Source organism: Zalophus californianus, chromosome 4, assembly GCF_009762305.2.
Source record: "Zalophus californianus isolate mZalCal1 chromosome 4, mZalCal1.pri.v2, whole genome shotgun sequence".
Classification (NCBI taxonomy): Eukaryota; Metazoa; Chordata; class Mammalia; order Carnivora; family Otariidae; genus Zalophus; species Zalophus californianus.
This window is the reverse complement of record NC_045598.1, coordinates 36145456-36162437: the sequence shown is the minus strand read 5'-3', so window position 1 is coordinate 36162437 and position 16982 is coordinate 36145456. Positions and strand designations below refer to the sequence as shown.

The 16982-nt window shown below is 39.1% G+C and overlaps 1 protein-coding gene across 1 annotated transcript in view; it reads right to left on the bottom strand.

Moving 5' to 3' along the window:
• The window catches only part of MAST2 (microtubule associated serine/threonine kinase 2), a 223286-nt gene that overhangs the window by 176546 nt on the left and 29758 nt on the right, over nucleotides 1-16982 (bottom strand). Inside the window, 2 exon segments of the mRNA XM_027616549.2 lie at nucleotides 6142-6284; nucleotides 9932-10079. Of these exon segments, the coding sequence (XP_027472350.2) occupies nucleotides 6142-6284; nucleotides 9932-10079 (291 nt within the window).

Genomic DNA, 16982 nt, shown 5'->3' with positions numbered 1-16982 from the left:
CATGATGATGGACAGAGTCATTCTTTGCAAATGATCATTTCTATTGTTAAAAAGAAAACCACAGGCCCAAAATGGCATCACTTAGGTTAAGGTGTCAAGTCAGTAAACCAAGACTTAATACCTAACCTAACTGCAGTTTCAACCCCCAGGAATATAACCTTTAACCCATCTACATGGACTTTCCTGGTCAATACTAGGAAATTTACTAATAGACTCCTGTTCCCCTTAAGAGGGCAACCTTGCCTACATAATGCATCCCCTACTAATAAATTCCTTTCTTCTTTCTTTGTATGCCCTCTTCCTGCCTTTAAAAACCTTTTTCTTGCTTAACTCCTTGGAGCTCCCTTCTACTTGCTAGATGGGATGCTGCCTGATTCATAAATCATTTAATAAAGCTAATTAGATCTTCAAATTTAGCATCATTCCTGTAAAGGCAATGTCTGCCAACAAAGTAAAAAAAGAATCCCAAAAGCACATTTGGAGAACCAGTCAAACCCTACCAATTAAAAGATTCTTGGGATTTACAATTCTCCTACTAAAATGACAGTATTCAGTACAATTCACTGGTTAGGCCAACCTTTATAATGAGGTATAAATTACTTGAACCCAACATTCTGATTTCAAAGAAAAAGTATCCAAGCCTAATCCTTCCATCTTTGATCTCTGTCTCTAGTTCCTCATTACCCATTTGCTAATCTCAATGAAAACTCATTCACTCAATAATTAATTATTGTACATTATAATAACCATTATAGGAAGCTATCAAAAGATTTTAATCAAGTGAATAGCTAAACACTGGTGCTGCATAAATATTAAACAAATGAAAAAGCTGGAAGACAAAGCTAAAAGAAGGTACAGCATAGGTCATGCAGTTAAAGGTACTATAGTAGCATTGTGTGGTAACAGGTGGTAGCTACACCTATGGTGAACACAGCATACCATACAGACTTGTTGAATCGCTATGTTATACACCTAAACTAATGTAACATTGAGTGTCAACTACACTTCAATTAAAAAAAAAACTAGAAGAAAGAATAGACATGATCAGATTTGTTTCTGAAATAAGACTTTAGAGTGAAGAGTGGACTGGAAAGGAAGAAGACTGAATACGGTGTTCACATAACGAGGACACTACAATTATCTAAGCAAAAAGACTGTAAATATGGCTTAGAATGGGCCACAACTGTGGTGATAAAAATGTAGACCACCTGGAGATGTTGGGAGCTAAGGCTCTCTGGATGACTGGCTGGGGAAGGGAGGAAGGGTAGAGGAGGAGTCAAGAAGGAGTTCCAGGTCTCTAGCTTTCAGCTTTTGGTGGGTAATAACTCTACTTACAAGACAGGGAACAACCAAGGAAGAACTGGTTTAGGGGAATAGAAAGGCCGAATAAGCAGATGGGAGTCTTGAGGCGCCTGGGTGGCTCAGTCAGTTAAGCATCTGCCTTCAGCTCAGGTCATGATCCCGGGATCCTGGAAGATCCTGGAATCGAGCCCCAAGTCAGGCTCCCTGCTCAGCTGGAAGCCTGCTTCTCCCTCTCACTCTGCCCCTCCTTCTGCTTGTGTGCTCGCACGCGCTCTCTCTCTCTCCCTCCAACAGATAATCTTTAAAAAAAAATCTTTTTAAAAATTTAAAAGATAAAAAAATGGAGTCTTAGACATGATGATATAGTTCAATGGATTCATGTCAGAAATACAGAAGACAAAGATCAAAGTTTTAGATATTACTTAACATATTCATGAGAAAGCAAAGCAGAAAATAAGTTTATTTTAAAGATGTGGAAAAAAGGCTCAAATAAGTTTAGTCTTTACTCAAATTCAGACAGCTAAGTATCAGACACATCTTGCTCTTCCAAGTTCTAATCCAGAGGTGTTTCTCCCATGCCACTTTTAACACTAAATTTTCAACTGTGTATAAATTTTTTAAAGACAAAATTAATCTTGGACAAGATGTCATCTAAGTTTTTTCCCATCTGGGAGCATACAATATAATAATATGACTCTCTCTCTCTCTCTCTCTCTCTCTCTATATATATATATGCCCTGGAAGCCACTAATCAGGAGTCATGGTTTCTACATATATGGGGGAAATGGGTCTTCAGAGAAATCTCTCAACTGGTACTAGGAAATGAGGGAGAAGTCTAAAAATCTTTAATAAACACTATCACCTAGATGGCCTCAAAATGAAAATATTTGCAGGGTACCAGCGTAGCACAGTTGGTTAAATGTCAACTCTTGGTTTGGGCTCAGGTCATGATCTCAGGGTTATGAGATCAAGCCCTGTGTGGGGCTCTGTGCTCAGCACCATGGGGCTTCTTAGGACTCTCTCTCCCTCTCACTCTGCCCCTCCCTGCTTTAAAAAATAAATAAATAGGGGTGCCTGGGTGGTTCAGTCAGTTAAGCAACTGACTCCTGCTTTCAGCTCAGATGACAATCTCTCGGTAGTGAGATGGAGCCCCATGTCGGGCTCCACCTCATCATGGAGTCGGCTTCAGATTCTCTCTCCCTCTCCCTCTGCTTCCCACCCACCACCGCTCATGTATACACGCTCTCAAATAAATAAATTCTTTAAAAAGAAAAAGAAAATATTTGCTACATTAAGCTTTTGGCTATCCATTCTCCAGACTCTGGTCAAGTCTAACCTCCAGCAAACTTATCTCCCCAATAATTATACCCAAGAATAATTATTCTTGTCCCCTTTTAGTTATGTTTCAAGTCATAATCGACAGTTCATTCAATGTTGAAATGTTAAAATTATTTGTTATATATGACTCCTGTTGACCCAAAAATTCCTTGGAGGCTGGGTCTATGTAGCAATAAGTCTATTAAGAATGAGAATACATGGTAGGAGAGATTCTTCAGAAATGTCACAGCCAGAAGCTGGGATGACAGCACCCAGGTATATTCCAGTGTGGGGTAACTCAAAGCAGGAAAAGATATTCAATACTAACTGCAAATGTGCCACATAAGGGCTGCCTGGGTGGCTCAGTCGTTAAGCATCTGCCTTCGGCTCAGGTCATGATCCCAGGGTCCTGGGATCGAGTCCCACGTCGGGCTCCCTGCTCAGCGGGAAGCCTGCTTCTCCCTCTCCCACTCCCTTGCTTGTGTTCTCTCTCGCTTTCTCTGTCAAATAAATAAATAAAATCTTAAAAAAAAAATGTGCCACATAAAATATCCTTGGATGGGAGAATGGAAAGGGAGGAACTAGCCTGAAGTTACTAGAGATAAGTGAATAGCTCAGGAAAGAAAGGCACAGGAGAAAACAAAAAGCAGATCCTTGGGAGAAGTAACTAAATAGAGGTCTAAAGAAATAATGCTTTTACAAATCCATATACAAAATAGATAAATAAACCAACTTTTTAAATGGGCAAAAAATATGAATAGACATTTCTTCAAGAATGTTTGCAAATAGCCAATAATCACATTAAAAGATGCTCAATGTCATCAGTCATTAGGAAAATGTGAATCAAAACCACAAGATATCACTTCAGACCCACTATGATTGCTAAAATCAAAGACAGACAATAGTATTAGTGAGGATGTAAAGAAATCAAACCCCTCACACACTGCTGGTAGGAATGTAAAATGGTACAGTCACTTTGTAAAACAATCTGGCCATTCCTCAAAATGTTAAAAACAGAGTTACCGTACAACCCAACAATCCTACTCCTAAGTATATACCCCAGAAAAATGAAAATATGTCCACATGAAAATCTTTAAACAAATGTTCATAGAAGCATTATTCATCACAGTCAAAAAGTAGCAACAACCCAAATATCCATCATCTGACAGACAAAATGTGGTATATCCATACAATGGAGTATTGTTCAGTGATAAAAAGGAATGAAATACTTTCATGCTACAATGTAGATAGACCTTAAAAACATCATGCTAACTGAAAGAAGCCAGTCACAAAAGGTCACAAATTGTAGGACTCAATTTATATGAAATGTACAGAATAGGCAAATGTTCAGAGGCAGAAAGCAGATTACTGGTTACATAGGGCTGGGGGATGGGAGGGTAAAGAGGTGACAGCTAAAGGGTACAGGGATTCTCTCTGAAGTGATTAAAATGTTCTAAAATTGGCTGTAATGATGGCTGCACATATCTGTGAATATACTAAAAATCACTGAAGAGTACAGTTTAATTGGGTAAATTGTATCTTACGTGAATTATATCTCAATAAGCCTTTAAAAAGAAAAAGTAATTCAGGAATACTCTACTTCGGTTGGCCTAGGCTAGGACTCCAGCAACCTCAGTCCAGGAATTCCCTCTGCACCACAACACCTTAAAATAAAACATTCAGCTTTATTTTAGTGGCAGTTAACTCTCAAAAGAGTGCATGTTAGAACCAGTTATAATGCTTTAAAGAAAATACTGATCCCTAGGACCACCCCAGTCCCACTGGATCAAAATCTTTATTATGCGGGGGTCCATCGCTGGCTCCATCAGTACAGTGTAACTCCGGATCTCAGGGGTTGTAAGTTTGAGCCCCATGATGGGTGTAGAGATTACAATTTTTTTGGTTTACGGTTTTATTTATTTGAGAGAGAAAGAGAGAGCATGAAGAGGGGGAGGGACAGAGGGAGAAGCAGACTCCCCACTGAGCAGGGAGCCTCATACGGCTCGACCCCAGGACCCCGGGATCATGACCTGAGCCAAAGGCAGATGCTTAACCGACTGAGTTACCCAGGAGCCCCAAGAGATTACTTCAAAATCTAAATTAATCAATCTCTATGATAGGGTACATAGATCTATATATATGTTTTTATATTCCAGAGATTAAAAGGAAGAAGATATGAGGCTTTAATAGACATGCTGAGAACAAGTGAGGAAATTTGAATATCTTATCTGTTAGATGCTATTATTAAACTGATGTAAAACTTCCTGGATCTGATAATATATTGTGGTTATTTAGGAGATTGTCCTTGGTCTTACAAAAAAATACTTAAGAGTGAGGTATCATAAGGTCTGTGACTTGCTTTGAAATGTTTCAGGGGAAAAAAAATACATACATATACACAGATAAAGCAAATGTGGCAAAATGTAAGTTACAACCAAATTGACCAATCTAAGTAAATTTATGTGGGTATTCACTGTATTTGAAATTTTCAAAATAAAATTTAGGGAGTGAGAAAGTTCCTGAATCTTCCTATGGCCTAAGAGTCACAAACTTCAGGTCATAAGGAAATCTTCTGATCCAAAAATTACCTCCCCACCTGCTATAAGAAGACTATTTCCCCATCCCCACTTTCCAGAATGACAAACGGACAAAGCTTTCTAATCTATACATGCCAACCCAAAAGATTTATAATCCCAAAGAACAGATGAAATTATATTTTAATGGAAACAAGTTTCTGTTATTGTACCCTGAAAATTACTAGTGTGCCTTGTCCTTTAGGAAGAATGTGAGATCAGCAGGAAGTCAATGGGTACCTTCAATAAAAAGGCAGAGGTATTAAGGATAAAAGGGTAGAAGATGCAATCACAGGCAGAAAACAACTTGCCCAGACTACACAGCTTAACTTTGTTAGATTCTATCATACAAATCCTAGACAAAGAAAAGGCTCATTCTTGCATCCAATATACACTAAACTGCCCACTATCCTATCCTCATGTACTAAATATGTGTATCACAGAACTATACAAAGAAGCAACATAACTTCACAAGGTTAAGAATCCTGTCTATTAGAAAGCTCTTTACTTAGGGACGCCTGGGTGGCTCAGTCCGTTAAGCGTCTGCCTTCGGCTCAGGTCATAATCCCTGGATCCTGGGATCAAGCCCCACCTCGGGCTCCCTGAGCAGGAAGCCTGCTTCTCCTTCTCCTTCCCCCCTCATGCTCTCTCTCGCTATCTCTGTCTCGCTCTCTCAAATAAATAAAATCTTTAAAAAAAGAAAGCTCTTTCCCAGAAAATTTATTCATTCAATCAACCATACTAAGTCTTTTTCTGGACTCTCCCTACATAATCAGTACCAGTGACAGCATAAGAGAGCAATCAGAATACATTCAATTAAATTCCATTTTTTCTATACTTTACTTTGAAAAATTAAACTATCCAAATCCTAAAAAGAAAAATAATAAATGTGTCCATGGCAATCAAGAATTTTTTCATAGAGCAAGGGACTGTCTTTACTAACACTTACCAAACCAGCAGTAAGAGAAGGTGCAGATTGTCCAAGGGACTGGTTCCTCATTCGAACCAGGTTTGATGCTTCTCCTGAAGACTGCCAAGTCACCTGTCCCACACTGCTATGTACACTGCTGGACAAGGGGAGCAGCTGCTTACCTTCAAACACAAGGTTTGGAAAATACACTTGTAATTATTTATTAATTAATGAATGAAAATATTACAATGATATCAAGTGGATAAAAATATAGTGATCCAAAACAAAATGAAGTTCTGCCATATTCATTTTAGAATCTGTAGCCCTTTAAAAATTCCAACTGTCTTGGTGGAGAGGAGAATTGTAAATGGAATACTGAAACTGAACTATTTTATATTCTCTGTAATACCACCATGCCAGCACCCACCCTAGCAGGCTGAGTTTTCCAGTCCCTTCCACGTTACTTAGTTTCTCACCAACTCAATGCAACATGAGTGGAGCTGACAGCTTCTCCTAGACAAGTTTGGTTCTTAGGTTTCCAGAAGATGAACACTGATTCTATAATGCTCTGGCCAGACTCCATGTGTTCAGTCCAGGTTGACTGACTGACTACCTTAATCCCAATGAAAGACTGCAAGAAAGTCACTTATAAAAGACTGAGTATCAAGAATTGCAATGACTTTCTAATTGAGGTGCAAGTCCTATTTCAATCTCTTCCATCTTAATGTTCCTCACATTGCTGCTAGTGATTTAACCAAAACAAATGTGATATCATTCCCTGCCCTAAAAAAACTTCTGATGACTCTCTACTATTCAAAATTAGCCAAACTTTTTAAAAAATTAAAGAGATCCTCCTCTATAAATCCAGATTATCTTCCTGGCCTCATCTCCTTCAACTCTTTTCCACACCCATTTGCTCACTCAACTTCAATATTATGCTCTGTATTTTCACCTGGGTTTATCTTGGTCACCCAATTCACTTGACAACCTTTCCTCTTCCTGGCAAAATCCTATTCAACATGGAAATACCCACTGTAATAAAGGTGTGAGCAAAAGGAATTTTTAGTTTTGTTTTTGGTACAACATATCCTTTTATTGCAAACAAAATGTGATGCAAATTATTTGGAGGGCAATTTAACAAAACTCACTAAAATTTTAATATGTTTGGACCCAGCATTCCACCTGTAGTAATGTAGTATAATGAAAAAAATAGACCATAATGCTCACCTTAGCAATGTTCACCAGAATAAAACTGAAAATAAATGTTCGTTACAATTTAAAGAAATTATAGTATCTCCACATAATGAAATACTGAACCCATTAAAAATAATGAGGCAGCTCAAAATGCAGTCAAGAGAAAAATGTTCAACATTTCCCGTTGAGTAAAGAAAGCAGAAAGGAAGTGTGTGGCATATGATCCCAATTTTTATTTATGTATTTTTTTTTTCAAGATTTATTTATTTATTTATTTATTTGACAGAGAGACACAGTGAGAGAGGGAACACAAGCAGGGGGAGCATGAGAGGGAGAAGCAAACTCCCGGCTGAGCAGGGAGCCCGATATAGGGCTCGATCCCAGAACCCTGGGATCATGACCTGAGCTGAAGGCAGACGCTCAACAACTGAGCCACCCAGTTCCCCCTAATTTTATAAAAAAAAAAAAAAGTTTGTGTATATTTACATAAATTTTTAAATGTGTATTTAAATATAATGGAGTATATATAAATGGTTGGAGGAAGGGAGACGAAAGAAAGTAAAGATTAAGAAGAACTTTTCACTTTAACATAATGCATGTCTTCAAACTCAGATTTTCTATTACTAGCATATTTACTTTTTTAATCAGAAAAAATGCAATGTTTTTTTTTTAAATATTTTATTTATTTATTTATTTGAGAGAGAGAATGAGAGACAGAGAGCACGAGAGGGAAGAGGGTCAGAGGGAGAGGCAGACTCCCTGCTGAGCAGGGAGCCCGATGTGGGACTCGATCCCAGGACTCCAGGATCATGACCTGAGCCGAAGGCATCACTTAACCAACTGAGCCACCCAGGCGCCCAAAATGCAATGTTTTTTAAAAATCTAGTTATCTTTCAAGTCTGTTTGCAAATGTATGTTTATTGGAAAGCCTTCCCATAAAACCCTCTACAAATAATAGTTCTCTACTCAAAACTCCCATAAGGCCAGAGTAGAGACGGCCTGCCTGTTTTCCTTCTGCAACTGTTGTCAAGTTCTCCAGATCATCTGCCTACTCCTCATCTATATATTCTAAAGGAAAGCTAGCTCCTTGACTTATCCTTTCCATATACACAAAGGCTATTATCATATCTCTATCTCCCTTCAAAATAAGGGCTTGCTGGAGAAAGAGGTTTATGCACCCGCAAAAGAAACCCATTTGGACATATACTAGTCTGGGCTTGAAATGTACCACGGATTGCCAAGAATTTGAGGAAAACAAACAACATGAGACAGAAGGAACAATACAAATGGAGACACTAGCCCTTTAGTAAAGAAATAACTCAGAAAAAAAAAACTTAAAAATTCTAATTATTCTTACAATGATTCAAGAGGCTAATATGCAAATATTCCCAGTTAAACATGGCTAACTGAGCACATACTTTTATCTTTTGTCACCCAGGACAGTAAACGAGAATAAAGAATAAAACAAACAAAGCCTATAATGAGGGAGGGGGGATTAACTGAGGAGATGAATAAATTTAGGGAAATCTAAAACAGATGAATCATAACCAATGGAACTGGGCAAAGAAAGACACAAGGTATAATAAGCACAGAGGAGGTTGCAGTTAAATGAGATAGTAGGCTACCCTACAAAATCTTAGATAAATTCAGTACTCAGAAATGCCAAGATACCAAAGAGGACATAAAATTAAGATGTAAGGCTGAACTCAGATTAACTGAAAATCTATAAAGGCTCAAACACAACCACATTCTCACATTGTACCACCCAGTAACCAATAGCCAACTGCCCCACAAGATAGAAGGGATATGGCATCTCAGAACAAGGCAATGGATTCTGGTTATTAGGTGCTCAAAAGAGTTGATTCAGAAACAAAAGAAAACTTCTAAAAAAATTAATACAAAAATCAAAATTCTATTTATTCATACAATATTTATAAGGTAATACATCCTTAAAAGAACAGAATACTATGAAAACAAAAAAATGGCTCTATGTGATTAAATACATGCTTGGCAAAATAACAATTTCAACGAGAGTAGAAAGATAAAGCCAAGGGAACAGCCCTGAAAAGGACAAACTAAAAAGAAATTTACAACTGGCAAGTACAGGAGGATTATATTTTCTTCTCTACTAATCTAGTATTTTTGGCTGAGGCCAAATGGATTCTCTTTTTTTAATATTCTATTGATTGCTTAAAATTATGTTACATTTTAATTGTTTCCTATTTGGACCATGACTTCCTTGTATAACTTCTTCCCCTTGAATTTTTTAAAGACTTTTCTATGGGGAAGGTGGGGAGGCACTGCAGGCTTTGGAACAGATTTTGAGAATGGGAAAAAAAAAATCAAAAGAAGTAAAGGATGTGAAGTCCACAGAAGTGAGCAGAGAGCAAAAGTCAAATTCAAAAAGAATAACCAGTGATAGTGGTCAAAAAGAAAATATCTAGCAGGTTGAGGAGGCTACCATTCAGAGATGTCATGAGGAAGTAGTAAAGAGAGGAAGATGGCCTTACCCATAAGTGTTCTATACAAAACTACCACCAGAGAAGAAGCCATGAAGATGCTAAGTCAGTTGATATACCCTTAAATATTGACAACACAGTCCCACATTTCTTAAAAAACAAAATTAGATACTCACCCGACAGCGAACTAGCCAGGCTTCCTCTCCGCAACTTACAGTCATCCTGACTAAGTTGTCGTTGGAGTTTAGCTTTTCCGGTGGATGAAAATATGTCAGGATTACTGAGCTTCCTAAAAAGCAGGGGACTAAGTCCAGCTATCACATCCTTCAAAGAAAAAAAAGGTAAAATATAAGTCTGTAATGTCTTTTTTGAAAGTGTAAGGACTTTGTATTAAACATCTCTACAACATTCATTGCAGTTAAAAAGTGCCAGCATTTTACACTTTCTCCTCAACAGCTAAAGCCAGAAACATACTTCTTAGCTGTTTGGGTATGCTATGAAGGCTGTGGGACACTGATTATAAAATGTCAAAGGGGAGCACCTGGGTGGTTCAGTCGGTTAAATGTCTGCCTTCAGCTCAGGTCATGATCCGAGAGTCCTGGGATCAAGCCCCACATCAGGCTCTCTGTTCAGCGAGCCTCTCCCTCTGCCTACTGCTCTGCCTACTTGTGCTCTCTGTCAAATAAATGAATAAAATCTTTAAAAAAAAAAAAATGTCAAAGGGGCGCCTGGGTGGCTCAGTTGGTTGAGCATCCAACTCTTTAGTTTTGACTCAGGTCTTTATCTCAGGGTCACGGGATCAAGCCCCAAGTCAGGCTCCACACTCAGCAGGGAATCGGCTTGAGATTCTCTCTCTCCCTTTCCCTCTGCCCCTTCCCCCCTCCTTCTCTCTCTGCCCCCCCCAAAAAATAAATAAAATAAAAAAATAAGTCTTTTTCCACAATGAGTACATGTCTAGTTATGTTTATTTACTTTTCTCCTCCTATTCATTCTTCCTATATCCAGTAAAGAAAAGCCTATTTTAGTTTTTAAAAAATGATAAATAGCAGACCTTCCTTTACCTGTTACACAAAGTTAGAAATGCCTCTAACAGCCAATGCTAAAATAAAATGTAGAGCTTTCTTTACAGGTCTATGATAGGAGCTAAATATATTTCAATGAAAAAGCATGAAGTACTATGGAGAAAATGCAGACAATATGAAACATTGAGAGGGCCTCCTTTTTGCCTTTATTTTAATCCAGTTCATCCCACTCCATCCCAATGCCTGCTCCTCTTCACTCAGTAAGCAGTGTCCAACACATCATCAAGATTCAGACATTGTGGGGGTGCCTGGGTGGCTCAGTCCGTTAAGCTTCTCCCTTCGGCTCAGGTCACAATCCAGGGTCCTGGGATCAAGCCCCATGTTGGGCTCTCTGCTCAAGGAGCCTGCTTCTCCCTCTCCTCCTGGCTTGTGCGCTCTCTATCTCTGTCACTATCTCTGTCTCTCTCAAATAAATAAACAAAATCTTTAAAAAAAAAAAAATTTCAGACATTTTGAAGCAAACACTCACCTAACTGGCAGCATTAAAAGAGAAACTATTTTGGGGTGCCTGGGTGGCTCAGTCGTTAATCATCTGCCTTCCGCTCAGGTTGTGATCCCAGGGTCCTGGGATCAAGCCCCGCATCAGGCTCCTTGCTCCGCAGGAAGCCTGCTTCTCCCTCTCCCACTCCCCTGGCTTGTGTTCCTGCTCCCACTATCTCTCTCTCTCTGTCAAATAAATAAATAAAATATTTTTTAAAAAGTTTAAAAAAAAGACTATTTTGAAAAAAAATAAGATAAATGAGACATCTTTCACATTTCAACAAAGGAAGCTATAACAAACACAAACAAGTTGCACATCAAAGTGATATGGACAGTACAAAGACAAAATGAGAAACAAAAAGAAACAACTAAAATCTGTGTTACCTGCTGTTTGAAGAACAAGATTCAAGTAACTAGTAAAAGCCACAGGGGGGAAAAGAACGGAAAAATGCCAACCTCCTTAAGATTAAAAAAAAAAAAAACCCTCTAAGGTCATTCGGTGTGATTGGTGGGTTCACAAACATGGGAAAGTGCCAATATTGGTTGGTGGTGGCTATCCAGAATGTAATTTATAAATGCCCATGCATAAAAAATAAAAGTGAAGTTAAAGAAAAATAACAGAAGAAACAAGGAACAGTATTTTTTTAATTGGCAGTAAACAGGGGGAGGAGTATAAGATGGCAAAGGAATAGGAGACCTAAATTTCATCTGGTCCCAGGAATTCAGGTAGATAGTTATAAAACCATTCTGAACACCTACGAACTCAACAGGAAATTGAAGAAAAGAATAGCAGCAATTCGGGGTGCCTGGGTGGCTCAGTTGGTTAAGCAACTGCCTTCAGCTCAGGTCATGATCCTGGAGTCCCAGGATCAAGTCCCGCATCAGGCTCCCTGCTCAGTGGAGAGTCTGCTTCTCCCTCTGGCCCTCCCCCCCTCATCCTCTCTATCTCATTCTCTCTCAAATAAATAAAATCTTAAAAAAAAAAAAAATAGCAGCAATTCTATGATCAGAAAAGCGACCACTTTCTGGAAGGTAGGACATACAGAGAAGTGAATCTGAGGAAATATTCCAGAGATAGACCCTGGGGGGAGGGAGCCTCCTTAAGCCGCTACTGGCAAGTGATAGAGCAGCAGAGCACAAAACTGGAACTTTTAGAAGTCTGCTCCGCTGAGGGACTCTGCTCCAGTGGCTAAGCAGGAGGTGGAACCCTCGCTGGGACAGCGTGGTCTCGGGACTCTTGTGGTCACAGGAAGATCAGGGGTGCCTGAGTGCAGCAGAGCTCCCAGGTATAGGAGCAGGGAAGCCAGCTCAGAGTTGCCATAAACCATGATACCTGGCACAGTCGGGCCACTACTCTTTGAGCAGGGACCCAACAAGCAACAGATTCAGGGAGACTCCCCTTCCTCCCCCAGGAGGAGCAGTGCAGGAGCACACCACAGGGATCTGCTGGGTTTGGAGACTCCAAACAGGGTCGAGTGCCAGAGATAGAAACGCTGGGTCACAGGCCGGGTGAGCACAGAGTGTGGCCAGAGACTGGGGAGACGGGAGTGACAGACTGCTTTTCTCTAGGGGCGCACTGAGAAGTGGGGCCCGGAGTTCTCCACTCCTCCGGGGCGGAAATTGGGAGGCCGCCATTTTCACTCTCATCCTCCAAAGCTGTAAGGAAAGCCTTCAGGAAACAAAAGCTACCGGGCAAACCCAAGCAGACTCCTTAGCCTGGCCCTGGGCAAGGGCTGCTTGATTCTGCCTTGGGCAAAGACTTTTAAGAATCACTGCAACAGGCCCCTTCCCCAGAAGATCCGCAAGACCATCCAGCCAAGACCAAGTTTACCTATCAAAGAGAACTACAAAATTCCAGTGCTAGGGGAATAGAGCACATAGAATTCATGGCTTTTTCCCCATGATTCTAGTCTTTCAACTTTAATTTTTAAAATTTTTTTTGAATTGTTCTTATTTCCTTTATCAACCAACTTATCAATTCCTTTAAAATTTTTTAATTTTAACTTTTACAATCATATTCAATCCCTTCATTGTATTTAACCTTTTTGTGTGTATATGTATATTATATATATGTACATCTTACATATATATGTATGTATGTTTTTCTTTCTTTAAAATTTTGGGACACAGTATCTTCTAACACACCAAAATATACCCAAAATCTAGTGTATGGCTTTGTTCTATTCACCAGCATGATCAAATTCTTTTTTTTTTTAATTTTTCTTTTCTTTTTTTCAACCAACTTCTTATCAATTCCTTTTGTAAATCTTTTTTTCACTTTTATTTTTTTATTTTTTTTAAAGATTTTATTTATTTATTTGAGAGAGAGAGAATGAGAGATAGAGAGCACGAGAGGGAAGAGGGTCAGAGGGAGAAGCAGACTCCCTGCTGAGCAGGGAGCACGATGCGGGACTCGATGCCGGGACTCCAGGATCATGACCTGAGCCGAAGGCAGTTGCTTAACCAACTGAGCCACCCAGGCGCCCTTTCACTTTTATTTTTACAATTGTATCCCATCCCTTCATTGTATTTAACCTTATTTTTTGTGTGTGTATATTATATATTTTATATATTTATGTTTTTCTTTCTTTAAAATTTCGGGATCCAGTTTCTTCTAACACACCAAAATACACCCAAAATCCAGTGTATGGCTCTGTTCTATTCACCAGCCTGATCATATTCTATTTTTTTTTTCTTTTTTCTTTCCCCCCTGGTTTCAGGACTCTACTGATTTGTTTAGTGTGTATTTCTCTGGGGTCATTGTTACCCTTTCAGCATTTTGTTCTCTCATTCATCTATTCTTCTCTCGACAAAATGATAAAACAGAAAAACTCACTTCAAAAAATAGAACAAGAGGGGCATCTGGGCGGCTCAGTTGGTTAAGCGACTGCCTTCAGCTCAGGTCATGATCTCGGTCCTGAGATTGAGCCCCGCATGGGGCTCCCTGCTCTGCGGGAAGCCTGCTTCTCCCTCTCCCACTCCCCCTGCTTGTGTTCCCTCTCTCGTGTCTCTCTCCCTGTCAAATAAATAAATAAAATCTTAAAAAAAAAATAGAACAAGAGGCAGTACCGACTGCCAGGGACCTAATCAATATGGACATTAGTAAGATGTTGGAACTAGAGTTCAGAGTAACGATTATAAAGATACTAGCTGGACTTGAAAAAAACATAGAAGACACGAGAGAATCCTTTTCTGGAGAAAAAAATCTAATCAAGCTGAAATCAAAAAGGCTATTAATGAGATGCAATCAAAACTGGAGGCTCTGACTGCTAGGATAAATGAGGCAGAAGAAAGAATTAGTGACATAGGAGACCAAATGATGGAGAATGAAGAAGCTGAGAAAAAGAGAGATAAGCAACTACTGGATCATGAGGGGAGAATTCGAGAGATAAGTGATACCATAAAGCAAAACATTAGAATAATTGGGATCCCAGAAGAAAAAGAAAGGGGCGGGGGCAAATGGTATTACTGGAGCAAATTATGGCAGATAATTTCCCTAATTTGGGGAAGGAAACAGGCATCAAAATCCAGGAGGCTCAGAGAAGCCTCCCTCAAAATCAGTGAAAATAGGTCAACACCCCAACATCTAATAGTAAAACATACAAATCTCAGAGACAAAGAGAAAATCCTGAAAGCAGCTCAGAACAAGAGGTCTGTAACCTACAACGGTAGAAACATTAGATTGGCAGCAGACCTATCCACAGAGACCTGGCAGGCCAGAAAGGACTGGCATGATATATTCAGGGTAATAAATGAGAAAAATATGCAGCCAAGAATACTTTATCCAGCTAGGCTGTCACTGAAAATAAAAGGAGAGATAAAAAGCTTCAAGGACAAACAGAAACTAAAAGAATTTGCAATCATCAAGCCAACCCTACAAAAAGTATTAAAAGGGGTCCTCTAAGCAAAGAGAGAGCCCAAAAGTAACATAGACCAGAAAGGAACAGAGACAATATACAGTAACAGTCACCTTACAGGCAATACAATGGCACTAAATTCATATCTTTCAATAGTTACCCTGAATGTAACTACTGGGGCTAAATGCCCCAATTAAAAAGACACAGGGTATCAGAATGGATAAAAAAAAAAGACCCATTGATATACTGTCTGTAAGAGACTCATTTTAGAGCCAAAGACAGCTCCAGATTGAAAGTGAGGGGGTGGAAAACCACTTATCATGCTAATGGACATCAAAGAAAGCTGGGATGGCAATCCTTATATCAGACAAATTAGATTTTAAACCAAAGACTAGTAAGAGATGAGGAAGGACACTATATCCTACTTAAACAGTCTATTCAACAAGAAGATCTAACAATTGTAAATATTTATACCCCTAACATGGGAGCAGCCAATTATATAAGCCAATTAATAACAAAATCAAAGAAACACCTCTACAATAATACAGTAAAAGTAGGGGACTTTAACACCCCCCCCCCTCACTGCAATGAACAGATCAACTAAGCAAAAGATCAACAAGGAAATAAAGGCTTTAAATGACACACTGGACCAGATGGACTTCACAGATATATTCAGGACATTCCATCCCAAAACTACAGAATACACATTCTTCTCTAGTGCACATGGAACATTCTCCAGAATTGATCACATCCTGGGTCACAAATCAGGTCTCAACTGGTACCAAAAGACTGGGACCATTCTCTGCATATTTTCAGATCACAATGCTTTGAAACTAGAACTCAATCACAAGAGGAAAGTCGGAAAGAACTCAAATACATGGAGGCTAAAGAGCATCCTACTAAAGAATGAATGGGTCAACCAGGAAATTAAAGAAGAATTTTAAAAATTCATGGAAACAAATGAAAATGAAAACACAACTGTTCAAAATCTTTGGGATGCAGCAAAGGTGGTCCTAGGAGGAAAGTATATAGCCATACAAGCCTTTCTCAAAAACAAGAAAGATCTCAAATACACAACCTAACCCTACACCTAAAGGAGTTGAAGAACAGCAAATAAAGCCTAAACCCAGCAGGAGAAGAGAAATAATAAAGATCAGAGCAGAAATCAATGAAACAGGAACCAAAAGAACAGTAGAACAGATCAACAAAACTAGGAGCTGGTTCTTTAAAAGAATTAATAAGATTGATAAACCCCTGGCCAGATTTATCAAAAAGAAAAGAGAAAGGACCCAAATAAATAAAATCATGAATGAAAGAGGAGAGATCACAACCAACACCAAAGAAATACAAAAAATTTTAAGAACATATTACGAACAACTATATGCCAACAAATTAGACAATCTGGAAGAAATGGATGCATTCCTAGAGACATATAAACTACCAAAACTGAACCAGGAAGAAATAGAAAACCTGAACAGATCCATAACCAGCAAGGAAATTGAAGCAGTAATTAAAAAATCTCCCAACAAACAAGAGCCCAGGGCAAGATGACTTCCCAGGGGAATTCTACCAAGCATTTAAAGAAGAATTAAGGGCACCTGGGTGGCTCAGTCGTTAAGCGTCTGCCTTCAGCTCAGGTCATGATCCCAGGGTCCTGGGATCAAGTCCCACATCGGGCTCCCTGCTCAGCGGGAAGCCTGCTACTCCCTCTCCCACTCCCCCTGCTTGCGTTCCTGCTCTCGCTGTGTCTCTCTGTCAAATAAATAAATAAAATCTTTTTAAAAATTAAATTAAATTAAAAAAATAAA